Source organism: Macadamia integrifolia, chromosome 9, assembly GCF_013358625.1.
Source record: "Macadamia integrifolia cultivar HAES 741 chromosome 9, SCU_Mint_v3, whole genome shotgun sequence".
Taxonomy (NCBI): Eukaryota; Viridiplantae; Streptophyta; class Magnoliopsida; order Proteales; family Proteaceae; genus Macadamia; species Macadamia integrifolia.
This window is the reverse complement of record NC_056565.1, coordinates 41,658,186-41,676,129: the sequence shown is the minus strand read 5'-3', so window position 1 is coordinate 41,676,129 and position 17,944 is coordinate 41,658,186. Positions and strand designations below refer to the sequence as shown.

The window sequence follows — 17,944 nt, the reverse complement described above, 5'->3', positions numbered from 1 at the left end:
GGGGGGGGCATGATTTTGATGTCCTCTGAACATTTGTTGAGTTACGTTTCCAACAAAACTAAGATCTCATGATTCTGAGTTCGTTTGGGAAAGTTATGGACTTATGGCTAGTTTATTGATAAGGTTTCAACTTTCAAGCTGTGAGGAGATTAGGTTATATTGTGTCTTATTAGTGTCTAAGAGTCTGACTCCAAGTTAAATTAGTTAGGGTTCAAGTTAAAAATATTAAATATTCCTCGTCCATGTATGGCTGCATCGCCAAACAAGAATACACTCGTTTTCAAGAATAGTGCCTTTTTTTTTTTTTCTCCTTCGTTAAACATAATCTGTGTCTGATCGACTCTCTCTTTTGATCTGCCCATACTGGGCTTAGATTCTTCTATCCATCCTACATGAGTAGACTCAAATAGGAAAAGAAATGATTACTGGAGCATACCAGTTAGGTCAATCAGTTGTGATAACTGACTATTTCTGAATGCATTTCCAAAAAAAAAAAAAACGAAAGAAAAAAAGTTAGGATTTCAAAGAGAGAACTTTGCAAATTATGCTCCTTTCAGCCAATCATCTGGTGGCTATTTAGCTACTTCTGGTTTAAGGGTCAATTTGAGCGAGACTGTACTTGTTGGGGTGGAGAATTGGATCAGGATGTGCTTTTGGAAGTTGGCGTGTGCAAGAGACCAGATTTCATTTAATTATTTCGGTATTCCCTTGATTTCCAAGGACTTGCCTAGGCCACATGGTTACCTGGGATATTTTTGTACTGGTCAGCTTGGGTGTCTAGGTGCCCATTGAACAAACCAGACCAAGCCAGGGGGGGGGGATGATCAGAGAAAAGGGTGAAAAAGAGGAGGATGAAGAAAAGGAAAAGAAGGGGGAAGAACAGAACAAATAATACCTACAATTGAAGACATACTTGGAATTGGCATAGAATATGGCAGTGAAAAATCTTGACTTGGGCGCATTGTCTTTGCCTAGTCCTCTCCTCAAGGATGCTGTCAACTACATTGCATTGTATTGTCTTGGTGCCCTGACCACTATGGTCATTCCATTTTGGGCCCATCCTCAATGGACATTGAGTACTAGAAAGTTGGAAGAGACAATTCCACCCTATGGAAGATGAATGACTGATGGAGTGGTGCTCTAGGTTATTGGTGGCATTGGGACAGATTGCACGGTGACACATTTTTTTGAAGTTTGAGATGTAAAGGAGTTCTTGATTGCCCATTTCTGTAGAGGCCTACTGGACAGGGAGTTTTAAGAAGTTTGTAACTTGTATGGTATTGGCATCCAGTGGGAGGAGGATTTGGGAAGGTGGACCTTCTGGCGTGAGAAGAGACAGTTAGTGGAAGTTAGCAGGGTTTGGACGACCAAGGCACCTCCAGGAGTGACTACTCACTGTCAGATTTTGTCATGAAAAAAGGTATTTGGTATGATTGTGGTATCTTAGTATGGATAGAATTATATAAAAAAGAATGTGAGAGTGAGAGAAAAGGAGGAACTCCCAATACTGGAACTGTGCCCCTCATAGAACAATCTAAGCATTTTTTTTTTTAGGTAAATAAAAAATTCATTACCAAATGAAGAGAAATACAGTGACTCCCCAAGAAAGGGGGAGATGAACAAACAATACAACTTACAAAGCTCTACCTTTACAGGGGGAGACATGGGCCTGTAAAAGTGAAACCAAGAATCTACAATCAGTCTATTTCTACAGTTGTCATCGCACAGGGAGGGGGGCCACACCTAGCTTGGTTCGGACATCAAAGAGGATGGAATCCCAATTCTGCTCAAAGGATCAGGACTTGGAGGTCCATCTTTTGAGGTTGTGTTCCAACAAGATGTGGTAGATAGCAGATCCAAATGCAAGTTTGCCCACCGTGTCACAACAAGATACGGGCAAACTTGCATTTGGAGCCATTATCTATCACATCTGGTTGGAACGCAACCTCAGAAGATGGAGTTACTCAGAAGATGGACCTCCAAGTCCAGATCCTTCCAACAGATTTCGGATTCTATCCTTTTTGAGAACTAACAAGCAAAAGGAAATAACAAAAAAAAACAGGAAGATCAGCATGTAAAGATATTACATACGTGATTCATGGAGAAGTCTAGAGAGAAGAAACATCTTCACTAGCGTTGCTCAGTTAGAGAAAAAGAAATAGTAGTGTACCTAGGTTTTAGGTAGATCATCTGGTGGTCTTAGAGATAGAAAGTGTCCCAATATGCGGAGCGATATTAACAACAATGTCTCATGAAGCTATAAGTTACAACTATATGTGAAAAAACAAGCAAGCATCCAATCACAATTAATCAATACTTTGGTCCAAATTGAACCTACCTCTTTGTATTAGTCACAGAAGAGTTTAATAGACATATAGAGGATAAGTCTCATAGTATATGTTAACGGTTTTAGTTGACAAGAGTAAAGAACTTCCAAAGGCCAATTAATAACCATGGAGAAATGACAGTTTTTTTTAAAAAAAATTCAAGGCCGGTCAGACTAATACTTTTGGCTTAGTCAGACAAACATGACAGGAAAAATAGGTAGCAATTTCGGTTAGAACAGGAAAATAAATGAAGAAGTGAAGATACATCAAAGGGAACAATTTCAGTTATTTGGTTCAATCATAAATAAATTGAAGAGGATTTTTCCCATAGACTCGGAGCATGGTGAACAAAGTGGAGAGGAGCTTCTGTAATCTGCAGCGTTGTGTATTAGTCTGTCATTAAAACTAATAAACTACTGGGCATATTCTATGATACAGCTATGAGACCACCAATGGGCCTCGATGTTAGGAAATAAAGAAATTTCACAAACATAAGTTTGAGTCTAGAATATATGTGGATGTGAAATGGATAAAAAGCAAGAAAAAGGAATATTAAGATAACTGCCAAAAATGAGGATGGGTTAAGCAGTCCAGCACCCCATGCCACCCCTAATGGTTAAGGTATGTCACGAACCTATCAACAGTTATTGATCCAGTACAGTGTTAGAAAACCTTGCCGAATCTATGATGATAAAGACCAATAATGCACCAGTGGGGAATGACATGGTGCAGTTAAAGAAGATAAAAGCAGAGGAAGGCTGAATCATGGAATGGTACCTGTGTTAGAGTGGTGAGCAAAGACGTAAGTATTTGTGAGTTAACAGAAGATATGGTCTTAAATATACTGGTATGGCTGAGCATGAATCATGTAGCCAAAACCAAAGCGTCACGATAAGCCATAGCGAGTTCAGTTTTCACAAAGCCCAAAGAGGAAAGTTCCAACCAAAGTAACATCATTTAAGTTTGAGGTCAATTTTATTAAAGAAATGATTATCAGGAACGAAGTAATCTTTTTTTTTTTTGGTAGAGTTCCCTTTTCTGAGAAAGCAGTGTAGGAACAAAAGAAACAGAATGCAATTGCATGCAATAGAAAAATGGGAAAAAATAAGTCCCCTGGGAGGCAGTGAAAGGGATAGGATAAATGAAAAAGAATGGTATTTGAACCAGGCCAGCGCTGAGGAGGGCATATGTAATCTTTCTTTTCATGGGTGGTGGGCAGGGTCAGTTAAAGATTTAGTGCCGTTTAGTTTGTCTAGTCAGCGGTTAACAGCAGCAATTAACATGGGGGGTGGGGGGTAAAATTTGCCCTTACTGGAAAACAAAGTATGTAATACTAAAAAGGCAAAAAAGTGGGGTTACAAATTTTTTAAACTTTAAGGGGGTGTCAATAAGAAAATCCCATTATTATATATATGTATATATATATATATATTGTATTTTTAAAGTTGAATGACATCTTCCAAGTGCCTGAACTTTTATAGACTTGAATAATTGCTAGCAACAGAACTTCTATCATCACATTCGTTTGTAGTACCTTATTTGGTAATGAAAGAAAGTTGAAGAAATGTCTACCAGAAATGAGCAAGGTGTGATTGTCATGGCAGGGTCACATAGTCAAGCTCATATTCTCATAGATGAGTAAGATTCTTACACTTGACGAACTGTAATAGAAGAGTGGCAGGTTGCGAATAGATGCTCCCTCTGCTATTGTGAAGAGGAAGCTGCAGGGCATATGTTTTTGAATTGTTATTGGAGTTGTTATATCGAATCAATTCTGGACAGGTTTAGAAATTCTGCAAATCTGGAAGAATTTTCCCGAAAGCCCTCAAAATAATGCCTATCAGCATATTATTTTAGGAATTACTTCTCATAGCCTCCAGTCGGCAGATAATACCCAAAAAATGATATTAAAATTGTCCAAATCAAACATGGCAGAACTTACTTGTTCAGCTTTGAAGTTGAGATCAGATCTCTAATTTCACCACCTAGTTAGAGACTGAGATGTTTTATTGAGAACTATTCCCTGAATTTTCAGGTCAAAGGAGAAGATGTGGATCGAAATCTTCAATCCCAACCCAAAAATAACAAACATGGTAGAGCCATTTAAAATTTGAGAACTCAAGTATCTAACCAGCAATGGATGAAAAACCTGATCTGATATGAGGAAAACAAATTGAGAATAGAAGAAGCAACAGTAGCAGATAATGAAACTTCAGTCCACCGTGATTGATCTCCTGAGAACCACCTCACAAGCTTTAAGAAAACTCACATAATGATTTCTTAATTCATATTTAAAAAACCATGCGTTCCAATACTGGGTTATACCTCTATTTATAGAGAAGTCTAAAACAGACTCGTAACTTCAATTCTGAACTTTACTCTAAATTTGAAATCAAAAGGAAAAAGAACTCCTAACCGTAACATTGTTATCAAGGCATTGCCCAGGTGGCACCAAGGAGCCAAAACAGTTCTTTAGGAAACGGTGTCCGGCTTCAGAGTTGTCTAGGTGCCTAGATCCCAAAATTCATTGGAAAAGGGGGGGGGGGAGTGGAGAAGAGAGAATAACAGGGGAAAATGGAGGAAAAGAGAAAGGAAAAGGAGGAGAGAAGGAGTCACTACTTGCTTATCCCTTACAACAACCACTTCTCCTCTGTCTTCTGGTGTCAAAAAGGAAGAAGATGCTACAGCTGTAATGGAAATGAATTTTGTTTCTTAAAATATTAGGTAGAAAATATATTGTTTGACCTCATATATTACTCCCATTGTATTTATAAGTAAAAGAAGATTTTGATCTTATGTATAAGCCTCTAAAATTACATTTTAAAAGGTTAATGATGGAGGGCTGTAAGGGAAGAAATCTCTGAGATGCTCAGAGTTGCAGGGGAGAGGGAGGAATCGCACAAAGAAAGGGGGGAAAGAGGACCGCACACAATGCCCGTAGGCTCTTCACCAAAGCAAATTCAATTCATCTTCTCATTCTCTCTTTTCAATTGGTGGTTACAAGTATTTAAAGAGAAAAATCAAACTCCTACTTAAACTCTAAAAAGGAAACAAGTGCTAGAAGGAAATAAGTTCAAAAAGGTAGACATCCGAAACTGACCCTTAACTATGACCTGCATATCCTACTTTCTAAAATAAAGTGAATAAAAGATATTATTTTCTACAAATAAAAAGAACTACTAAAATCCTGTTAGACCCAAAAACTCAAATATGGATCTGGTTTATCTCTGTCTGGAGACCCAGATGGATATGGATCGCTCCACGGGTGCGTATCTGCATCAATTTCCCTGACGAGTTTTGTAGAATGGGAGTATCGACACCAATCGATCAGCATCCATCCTTGCCTGTATGAAGTCACCATCGAAACCATGATCGAATGCTATGAAATCCACGATGCGAAGTTCATTGGTGAAGTAGTGACTTGGAAAAATAAAATTGACCGATTCACTGAAGAGATCAGCCAATTTAAAATTTTCCACAAGTTGATTTTCAACTTCCAACAATGCCATCTTTTCTTCCATATTTGGTGGTTCGTCTTTTGGCTCATACACTTGTTGTTCAATGGCTGGGATCATATGGTTGAAGTTAAGAGTATATACAATTAGATGTGACCAGTGCTTGGGCTTTGATGTCCTTGCAGTGTCGTTGAATCTCATCGAGCTTATCTCGTATCAATGCCAATAAAGATTTAGGTCCATCGTCTAAGTATGCCTTTTGGAATCACTATGGATGGAGCGAGTGGTAGAAGAGTAAATAAATAGAAGTTGAAGAGATAATGGCAGAATTGTAAATATATAGAAATCCCTATGTGAATGGCAAGATTGTAATTTTGAAAAGTTTTTTGGTAATGAATATGAAAAGTTCAACTTGAAACACAAAGTGGAGTATATCTCGTGGACAGGGGTGTATTTGGTAGGAGAAAAAATAATAATAGGACAGCCAAGAATAAGATGGGAAGGAAGGGGCAATAGTGGAAGATCAAGAAATAAAATTAAAGGGCAAAGTTACCACCATATCTGATAGGAAGACTGAGCAAATCTCTTGCTTTTGCCTTACTGTAACCAAAGGAGAAAGCTGCGAGGAAGAGGAGAGATCCTCCACGTCGAATCAAAATAGGGAATAAGCGACGTCAAAGGATTCTTTCGCTGCTGGAGGCTGGAAGTCGACTCATGGTGAGGGTCTCGAGCCTCGAACAGGTATGAATGTCTTTTTCTTTTCACTGCTTCTCTCTCCGTGTCTTTGCTTGTCTCTTTTCTTCTTCTTCGTCTTCTTCTCGTTCCGGCCTTGCTCACTCTCTCTTATCATTCTCTTGCTTCTTCTCTCTCTCCTCTCTTTCTTTCTTTCTTTCTTTCTTCTTCTTCTTCTTCTTCTTCTTCCTTTTTTTTTTTTTCTGTTGAAACCCGAGGATGAGGGGAAAGTTTTGATTGAAAAATCACAAGGGTGGGGGTGAGGTTTCAGCAGGTTTTTTTTCCTCTGCTGGCGGAAGCCTAGGAGGAAGGGAAGGGCTCAATTGAAGAGTCATAGGGTCGGTTGGGGTTTCGGTTGGAGAAGGGAGGAGTTGAGTTGCTCTCTCTATTGTGAAGAGAGAACCCTTTTTTTTTTTTTTATGGCTGTGCTCAGTGACAGAAACCAGAATAGAGAATGGGGAGAAGTTGGGAAGGAAAAGAGAACGAAGGGGAGGATCCTTCGGCTGTGATACCAAGTTGATGGAGGGCCGGTAGGGGAAGGGTCGAAATTCCTGAGATGCTTAGAGTTGCAGGGGAGAGGGAGGAATTGCACAAAAGGGGGAAGGGGAAGGGGAAGGGGGAAGGGGGAAGGGGGAAGGGGGGGGGGGAAGAGGATCGCACACAATGCCGGCTAGCTCTTCATCAAAACCAAATTCAATTCATCTTCTCAATCTCTCTTTTCTGGTGGTTGCAAGTATTTAAAGAAAAAAAATCGAACTCCTACTTAGACTCTAAAAAGGAAACAAGTGCTAGAAGGAAATAAGTTCAAAAAGGAAAACATTCTAAACCAACCCTTAACTATGACCTGTGTGTCCTACTTTCTAAAATAAAGCGAATAAAAAGGTATTATTTTCTACAAATAAAAAAACTACTAAATCCTACGAGACCAAAAAGTCAAATATGGATATGGTTCATTCTGTCTGGATACCCAGGTGGATATGGATTGCCCCATGGGTGCGTATTTGCATCAGTTAAAGTCTTATATTTTACATGACCCTACCCCTTTTGTGTATGCATGCTTTGATTGCCTAGGCGTCGCCTAGATCCCTGCCAAGGCATCAAGGTGCGTTGCCACAACTGGTGCTCGCTTGGCACCATGATAACTATAAATTGATCACTGACTTAGAACTCATAATGACGTAGGACCTTATCAATTTGGTAGAAACTAATCCTTTTTTGATATGACCGGCCAACCAATATGTGGGTTTATAAAGTTGGCCCAATACAATATAAACCCAAAAATAATAACCCCATGGCCTTTATTTAAAGCCAAGAAGGTTTGAACCTCTTAAATCGAGGCACATAACCATGGCTTACGAACCCTGACATTTTATGAGGGATATACTTTCCGAGGGCATATTTATCCTGAATCTGTTTTTCTTCCCTGCACCATGTCTCCACCAACCGTCTCTCCTTTTTCTGTCCTTCCTCTTCTTCCGGCAGCCCTTCGCCATACATGGCCGAATTCATGTCACATATGGACATTTTATTTTGCCTTTTTTTTTTTGGGGGGGGGGAGTCTTAGTAACACAGGCTTTTGTTGTCCGACTCGTTTTTGTAGTTGTAGTATTAGACTGAACAAGGAAACCAATATATGGATCCGAGAGGGGAGCATAAATTTTATTAACTGTATGTGTGGGATCCAGTCCACCCATTTGGTTTTCTAGGAGGGAAGTTGTTGTTTAAGTAAAATTGGATGTTCAAGAGGTGTATAGGAATTAGGAAAGAGTCTAAATCATGTATTTATTGATCTATATTTCTAATTCTGTACACAATGTAATGACTTTGTGGTTGCTGCAGCAGAGAAAAGTCCTCTTCCTAAATCTTTTGTGGTGGCAAGATCTGATTCTTCTCTCGCTCATTCTTTCATACAAATCTTTCAGAGATTAGCTTATCTCTTTTGTTAATTAAAGGCTTCTCTTGCTTCAAAAGTTTTTCTTTGCATCTCTTGACATATCTGCTGTGAAGATCAGAACGACATTTATATCTCTAAGTTTTAACTGACATTAAATTTGTTTGTCTTTCTGATCGTATACGGATTTGAACCTCTTTTATCTAGTCTTAGTTCTATTATTCCTATTATATCTCTTTGCTATTCAGAAATTTTTATATCAGTTATTACACACATTATTCTTAAGGAAAAATAGTGTGTCCCAGTGCATGAGGCTCCCGGCCTTACCGCGCTTTGCGGAGAGGCTGTTTCCATGTTTCGAACCCGCAATCTGATGGTTGCAATAGTGCGACTTAACCATTGCACCAAGCCTCGCCCACTCTACCCACATTATTATTACTACACTGAGATCTATCTGGGCCCATTACAGCAAGATTGCCCAAATTAGAACATCTATTTATTGCTCTGGCCATTTCTGGTAACTTAATTCATAAATATAATAAATTTAAATCCCCCAACTAAATTCTTCTTTGTTATATAATTTACACTCTTTTCCCTTATATTTTCCTTTCTAAATTTCAGGAGTTCTATGCATTGAAACAACGGTGTGCCGGACGGGATGGGAACTCACTGAAGTGTTTTTGCATTGTCACAGTATGTCACTACTGATATGATTTGTTTTTCTTTATTTTAGCTTCTTTTTTTTTGGGGGGTGGGGGGGGGGGGGGTGGGGTGCAAATATTTACTTCTTGACATATATAGAAATAAATGTACAGTTTATTTTTTAATTGCAATAATCTTATCTCTCATCTTGTTGATCGGTGTTTTTCTTATTCTTTAATATCTGCAAGTTCTTAGATCTAGAGATTTTGCTCAACTATTCTAGTGATCTAAAATTTAGCTTGGTTGACTCTACCTGTAAATGATGGAGGGATCTTCGAAGCCATGATGGCAGGTATGAAAGTAAAGTAGGAAAGTTCAAATAAAAGAATAAAAAGAATTCGATAATTACAATTATATTTGTTTAAAATTTTAGTTTTATGTTGATAATCGAGCGAGCTATATACAGGAATCAGTTGGAAAAAAACCCAGAAGCCTGATCAGATTTCAAAAGTTTTGACATTTGGATGAGGGCCAAGAATATGTGGTGCTCCGCCATCAGTGTTATCAAGGCATTGCCTGGGTGCTGCCATGGTGACAAGGCACCTGGGCGTTACCAAGGTGACCAGTGGTCTTATGTGTGTAGGCGCTCAGACTATTTTTGGTCCAAAAATGGCAGAAAACTGGAGGGGAAAGGGAAAGAGAAGCGGGAGGGGGAGAAGTGGGGGGGATGAGAAGAAGAGAAAAATAAGTGAAGAGTAAGTAAACATACTTGGAACTGGAATTAGCGCATGGAATGTGGCACATTTTCATCAAATATGGCACTTGTCTAAGTTGTCTTGGGCAGGCTTGGCAACCGCCATGGTTTACCTTGGCACCGTGACAACTTTTCCCACTGTTTTTTGTTCCTGGATTCCCAATTAAAGATATAAATCCCTTAGAGGTGTGAACTGCTCAATATTCAAACGAACTTATGGAGGTCCTTGGGCCATCAGTTCCACTGGGTTTCTTCTTAGCTCTACAGGAGACTGAATACAATATTCTTCTCCTCATCAATTCCAGATTCCCACCTCTGCTAATGGAATTCCCATGAAAGATACCACTTTCCATGGATCGGTTTGTGAGCTCACGTGTTCCAATCTCGGGCACACATTTGCAGGATTAACCGGTGGCCCTAGATATGTTGTTATTAGTTTAGAAGCTCCACCATTGATGCAGTAGATACGAAGAAAAAAGGGGACATGGGTTCTTGAAGATTTCCAGCAGCAGTTGATTGTGATCAGATCAAGTTGTATTTTGTTTGCAATCAGATCTAGCCTTTTTCCAGTTTAGAAAGTCTTTTAGCAGTTTGGTTGGTTTTCTATTTTGTTGTCTAAGATTGTAAAGATTATGCTTGTTATGCAAAGAGGCTGATCCCTATTCTATTAAGGGATCAACCCCCTTGGTTGTAACAAATTATTTTCAGTTTATGAAATTGTATTGCTCAGTTATTATCTGTGTGGATTCACAGCGTAAGGAGTGTATTCTACTTGGGCTGAGAGGGTGGAATCCCAATGCCTTTAGGTGAGTCTGAACTATTATGCGCTGTATTGCTGCTCTTTGGTCCTGCAAGTCCCCATGATATTACCCATTGATCAGGTAAGTTTTACCTTAGTTTTCCAAGCTCTGTGGTTGCTCTTTTTTCATGCCATTTTTCTACAACCTGTAACTTCTCATATCATCTTATTAGATTCTGATCTGTTTGTCTGAATCCTCACCATCATCCCTGCTCATTGCTCACTTATCCCTCATAAATCTATCTATTAATCCTTCATCCCAACCCTGATTCCATGTTCAACTAGCACCCATCCCTGTTCTGCTGCAAACAACAGCCCTATTGCACCCTGTATCCATCTGCTTTCCGTGAGATTTGTCCACTAAACCATCGCATTACGTTTCCAGTTTCATCTCCATCAGAGCTCTGGTTTGTGAGATGACAGTTTCTCCCAACGGGGCCCTACCCTTGTCCTAATTACAGTCCTACCTTTTTTTCTTCCCTTTTTTGTGTTGTTGTCTCAGGTCTCACCTCTGGGCAATCAGTTTCTTTTATTCCTGTTAGAAAACCCTTTCTAGCCTTAACCAACAATAGCAATCAACCCCTTCCTTTTCTGCCCTATTTCAGTCTTTGCATTGAGCCCTAATTTCTGTAATTAGGGTGAGGGTTTCTTAGGTGCCACCAACAATTCTCATTCCAAAGATTTCTAGCTTAGAGAATACAGTATATGGTTTCCTTTCTTACTTGATCTTCACCTTTGCATTTTTTAAAGAGTTGAAAAGAATACCCTCTCTTCATTTCATACAGATGGAAGTAAAAAATGGAAAAAAAAAAAAAAATCCAAACTTTCCTCTTGTGTTTTGATTTTTGAGTATAGGGTTTGGCTGTTGGATCTGAAGTCTGAGCACATAAAAACTCCATTTCCTAAAAGAGCCGTACCTAGTGCACGAGGCTCCTGCCATTGTGGCGTTTGGGGAGGGTCATAGTGTACACAGTCTTACCTGCGCTTTGCGGAGAGGCTGTTTCCCAACTCGAATCTGCGACCACTAGGTCTCAATGGAGCAACCTTACCATTGCTTCGAGGTCCGCTTTTAATTATAATGCATAAATCAGCTTTTAGTTATAATGCATAAATCAGCTTTTAGTTATAATGCATAAAATACTATCCAGTATGGAAAAGAATTTTATTAGAAGAAATTAGGGAGAAATAGAAGTGATGTAGATGGTTCCTGGGCCTGAAGTACAGCTGCAGGAACCTTGAGAACCAGCCCCTCGTACTAGTTAGGAGCCTTGGTTCGATGGGCCTTTAGGCCAACCAGCCATGGGTTGGGTTTTACTGGTTCACTCAAAACCAGAATCGTGGGGGACAGTTAATTGTTATTTTGTTTTATTTACTTTGTATTTTGAAGTATCATGGATTAGGAAGTAAAGCTACTTGGTCTAGAAGTCTTAATATTGCTTGTAAGGGACTTTCTAGATTATATGTTTTCTTTTTTATTTAAGCAACTTTCACTATATGTCTATATATGTAATGTATTTATTGGGTCCTCCTCATGATTTGATGAAGTTGATGATTATAGCTTATGCTAATGGCTGTGAGAAACAGTGAGGTGAGAGACCATGAAGGCGGGATGCCTTGATGAGAGTGAGAGACTCGATCTAACCTTCTATCCTTTCCTGTCGTCTTCTCCCATCTCCCAATTGATAAACTGTGTCTGTGTTTTTTTGTTCTGAGAGTTGTAGCTTATCTGAGCTCCAATTGAAGGTGTTGTGTTGCTGCACGAGTGCTTGGGAATTGCCTCATCAGTTGCTGGTTAAAGAGGTGGTAACACACCTTGCGGTTCACCTGAACTGGTTTTCTCCTTCAGTAATTCGAGTTCCAAGTTCTTCCAATCAAACCATCAACTGCTGCCCATATTTGAAGATCAAATCAACACCCCAGACCTGCCCTTTGATTGCAATTTCAGGACCATCCATTGGTCCAAGATCTCTGCAATAGATACTTACTAAATCTGAGTTTACTTTCTAATTTTGGAATCACCTTCATATCACAGAATCTAGCCACTAACTTGGGCTCTAAGGTTTTGAGGGAATATAAGCATAGTTGCCACGGCGTCAAATCGATCCAAGGCGGTGGAGGGGTGGTTAATCGATTTGGCGATGAATAGCCCGTTTTGGCATTGCCATGGCGGTCAAATCGCCCGTGTGTCATTTTTTATTTTTTCTATTTTCTAAAATTATTTAGTATGCTACTTTTTTATTTTCCCTATTTTTTAAAGTTATTTAGCATGCTACAAGCCTAGAATATATACCCTATAACATATAAAACAAACATTAAGTAACATCAAATCATCAAAAAATCAACATAGCCATATCATGTCATAAAAAATCAACATAAATTATTGACTTACACAGTTATACATCAAGTCATCACTTATCAAGTCATAAAAAATCAACATGTACATCACACAAAAGTAAAAAGTAAAAGGCTAACCAGTGACTGAAGCTTGAAAGCAATAATTGGAAGTGAGTGAGATCCTGAACAAAGTAAAAGGTATATATGTCAATATATCATATATGAATTAGAGATATATATTTGGAAACCTAAGAATAGATCAAATGATAAGATAAGTGGATAACCTGTTAAGCTATTAATGACTAACTGAAGCAATGAAGCTTGATAGCAAATGAACTCAACATAAAATAAAAACAGAAAACTTAACTAATCATCTAAGTTCAAAGTTCAAGTTAGTTTAAACAATACATAAAATCCAAACACTAAAACAGTCAAACACAAATAACTTAATCATCATAATCATCCAACAAATCAGCAGATGACAGATTCCTTTGTTGTCCACTAGAAGCATTTGCATTTTCACCAAAGTTATCTATGACATCCAAGTCATCATTCACATCATCCTCTTCTTCCAAATCTTCTTCCCCATTTGATTTTGATGACTCCCCAGCAGCCCTCCGTCTACCACGGCATGTGTAGCATATATTTCCTCTAGAGGTTGATAATTGAGCTCTCCTGGGTTGATTGGGCCCCCTCCATTGTTGCCCCCATTGCTCTACCAGCAACGTCCCATATGAGATCAACATCAGGATGGACTACATCATCCTCTTGCTCGTCATTCATCCACTCACTACTCCAATCTAGTTCGTCAAGCACAAGTGGATCATAATTTCTTTTATCGAGACGCCTTTGTTGAAACATTTCTTCTAGGCGGCGATTGTATTAAACATAGACTAGATCATTCAAACGTTGATGTTCTAGCCTATTCCTCTTCTTGGTATGAATTTGAATTCATAAACAATAGAGAACAACAAACAAAGTTATTGTTCCAAAAATACAAAGTCTAAACTATGAAATAGATGTAATACCCAGCTACTTACAAACTCAAATGTGCTTCAGTTGCGCTCGCAACCAGAAGAGGAGCAACAAAGCCTTAGAATACGTTTTGCAACCTTAGAAAGCTTGAAAGCATGACCTCCAAATGAACCCCACCAAGTAACTATAAAAAATAAGTATATATAAAAATAGCTAGATTAATATTTAATATATCACACAAACAGACAAACAAAACAACTGAACAATGTACTTACTAGGACTCATGGTTGCCCGTGATCTAATCGCTATATCCGAGGCAAAACCACCTCGAGAATATCTATACAAAGTAGCTTGAGTATTTGTCTTGTCTTGTAAAGCTGGTTCATGTATCATTCTTTCAATGACTTCATTAAATGCAAGCCGTAGAGAAGATATAATTTGGTAGCCACCATCATCACCTTCCTTATAAGAAAAAAATTTGTCAGGATTACGAAGTAGTGCTGCTCCATACAAAGGACGCCCCATCTGAATCTCCCAACGCTTGTTAACAATATCTAACACTTTCTTGTATTGCCTTTCTCTATCTCCAAAATTTTATTTTATTTTCTTTTCTTTTTTACCTCATCCATGGCAAATTGAACCTTAGGCATAGAAGGCCTCTCATCACCATCCACAATCCTCAAGAAAGTAAGAAGTGGCTTTGAAGCTCTAAGACAATTTTACACGCCATTCCAAAATGCTACAGCAAACACCGTCTCAACCACTTTCTTCCCAGCCTCAGTCTTTGCTAAATTAGAACTAGTCCATTCTTAAAAAATAAACAAATGTCTTAAGTCATCTTTATGTTTTAACAAGCTTTAAAGTGTCAGAAATGCAGTTGCAAATCTAGTAGCTGCTGTCCTCACAAGATCCCTCCCATTTGTTCTAGCCCTCATTGCATCAAGAATGCGTGTGTGCCTGTAGATGAACTGGTTACTTTTTTTGCCTTATCACATTCCTATTAGATTTCAAGAATCCTATTTCCTCCAACATCAGGTCAATGCAATGTGCTGCACAAGGAGTCCAATATAGCTTTGTCCTCTTCTGCATCAGTATTGTACCGACTAATTTATAAGCCGATGCATTATCTGACACAACTTGCACAACACAGTCCTCACGAATTTCTTGAACTTTGTTGTCAATCAATTCAAACAGCTTCTCTGCAGTTTGAGATATACTAGATGCATCAATAGATTCCATAAAATAAGTCCCCTCTGGACAGTTAATGAGGAAATTGATTACATGCCTTCCTCTTTTATCCGTTCACCCATGAGTCATTAGAGTGCACCCATACTGCTTCCAATACTCTTCATATTTATTCTTCATCTCTGTAGTTCTATCCTTTCTTGCCTTTAACAATGGCACTCTCACTTCATGATAACTTGGGGGTTTATATCCTGACCTGTACTGTGCAATAGATTCCACCATCACCTCAAACCTCATTGACTTAAGAGCATTGAATGGAATACCACACTGATAAACCCAGTCAACAATGTGATTATCAACTCTCTTTTTTTCTTCCGCTGATCTAAACCGGTTCTCTATAGTAGTCTGAGTACTACGTTTAAGATGCGTCTCAGCAACCACTTGCTTAGGAGTCCGTCTAACATGAGCATCCATGGGGTCCCTTACTTATGGCTGAATGACTATTTTCTTTTTCTTAGCAGCTGTCCTAGAGCTAGGAATAAGTCTAGAGGTTGTAGAAGGAGTCCTACTAGATTGTCTTTGACCTTCAACTTCTATATCAACATCCACATCAGCACTAGCACCAACACCAGCACTAGCACCAGCATCAACATCATCATCATCATCATCCAAAATGTCTTGCATCCTTTTCTTCTTATTGCGCATAAGAGTTGCATTCATCTCTGTAGCAACCGCTACAATTGTCTTGGTACACTTAGCAACATCTCCATATCCACCCACCAAATGTTGCTTTAACCTTTTAATTCCACACTTGAGGTTTTTTCCACAAAGAGTGCATTTAACAAGGTTTTTGTCTGAAAGGTCAGGCCAATATCCATACTTCCACCTAGGGTCATTTGATTTGGCCTTCCTGGTTGGGTCTTTGGATGGATCATATGCAGCCGTGCTTATATTATCACCCCCACTACTACTACCAATAGTACCATTCATTATGAACTCCTACAGTCTTATTATCCTACAAGTTACAAAACAGAGTAACAAAGTATGTTAAGTGTTAACTAATAACATTAACATGATAACATAAAAAAGAAAACAATCAAACACTTACAAATCCAACTTCATCATTTCACTTAACACAACCAAGACCATTGTCATTTGTCAAGTTCTTATATTTTTTTTTTTCCAGCAATCTAAAATATATGATTTCCCACCTTCAGATCAAGCTCTAGATAGTAGATAACTAGATATACAACTAAAGAGGAAAATGTATCATAAACATCTAAAAGGCTAAAACAAAAAAGAACAGAAAAAGGACTTGAATCCATCTAAAACCATATGATAATTCCTGCATTGCTTTCAACCCACCAAAAAACAAATAATAGAAGGTACTGAAACTGAAAAAATCAAAGAGAAACTCAATCACCAAGAAAGTATGGCTCTGCTAACGTCGCATCAAAAGAAAAAGAAAAATTAAGAGATGGGTTTCATTGATTACTATATTCTGCAAGCAGAACCATACCTGAGGTCCTGAACCTTGTCAATCCTCTCATGCTCCATTAGCTTTCTCTTCTATCTCTTTAGCTCAGTTTGGCTGTGTTGTTCAGAGAGGGCTACAGCCAACAGGGAGATCTTACCATTCTCTGTATTTTGTAGCCCACTGGACTGAAGTAAGACAATCGTCAAAGACGAAGCATCGGCGATATTTTGACTACTCAGTAGAGGAACCCCCGATATAATTGGTTTTTGGCTCGGCGATTTTATATTTTTCAAAGTTTGACTATCAACGATTCAACGCAGAAGAGAAGAGAATTAGAGGGCAAAAGTTGCAGAGAATAACCAACCGGAGCAGAAAATAGAAGGAGGAGAGCTGCATAAAAAAAAAAAAAGAACTAGAACAGAGAAAAAGATCAGAAGGAGGAGAAAGATCGAAGTTGCAGACTCGCAGGTGGGGCCCTTACCTGGTTGTCGCTCTTGCTGCCAGAGGAGAAGATGTCGCAGGCGGTGGCTGCTGGCTGTTGTCGCTCTTGCTGCCGGAGGAGAAGACGTCGCAAGCAATGGCTTCTGGTTGCTGGTTATAGTCACTTTTGCTGCTGAGAAGGAGAAGACGTCGCAGGTTGTTGTCGCTCTTGCTGCCGAAGAAGGAGAAGAAGAAGAAGTTGCAGGCGGTGGCTGCTGGTTCGAGGGTTTTGGTCTCTTTGAGAGTTTGAGCTCGAGGGTTTTTTGGTTCTTTTGGTAATTTGGATTTGAGAAATGTCGGGCCTCGAGTGTTTTAATTTTATGCTGCCAATTAAAATATAATAAACAAAATATTGTTAGTAAAAAAGAAAAAAAATACAGAAAGTCGACCGCCTAGTGAATAAGTCGTGGTCTGGCGTCCATGGCGGCGCCATGTCGACGCCTAGCATCCAATGGCGACTGCCAATTGTGAGACACACAAATCGTAGGACCGCCATGACCTCTTTTTTCTGCCGAGATGCCAAATCGCCGCCTAGGCGTCGGCAACGCCATGACAACTATGAATATAAGACCCATCCAAGTTTGTTGACCGTTGACTAATGGTTATTGATTTCTGGTTTCTTGAACCCTAGTTTCCTGTCTTTGATAGACCAGTTCTGGTCTTGTGCTTTGTTCCCTGTGACCAAGCATCAGACTGAGTTTTATTAACATTATTGGGTGTCCCACGGGTTTGTTTATTATGCTATTTATTTTCTGCTAGAGTATTCAGTCAGGTTATTATCTGGTACTTACTGTAATCTGATTCATACTGACATATAGTGGTCATTCTGTGAGACTAGTGTCTAGTTGACTATTGTGAACTGGTCTTACATTGAGAATAGTTGGAGGAAAATA

General features: G+C 39.0%; 1 protein-coding gene across 1 annotated transcript in view; it reads left to right on the top strand.

The window, feature by feature from the left end:
* Positions 1-17,944, top strand: part of LOC122088175 — a 33,913-nt gene that overhangs the window by 2,583 nt on the left and 13,386 nt on the right. Inside the window, exon 5 of the mRNA XM_042657351.1 lies at positions 9,027-9,098. Coding sequence (XP_042513285.1) covers positions 9,027-9,098 — 72 coding nt within the window. The remainder of the gene's footprint in view (positions 1-9,026; positions 9,099-17,944) is intronic.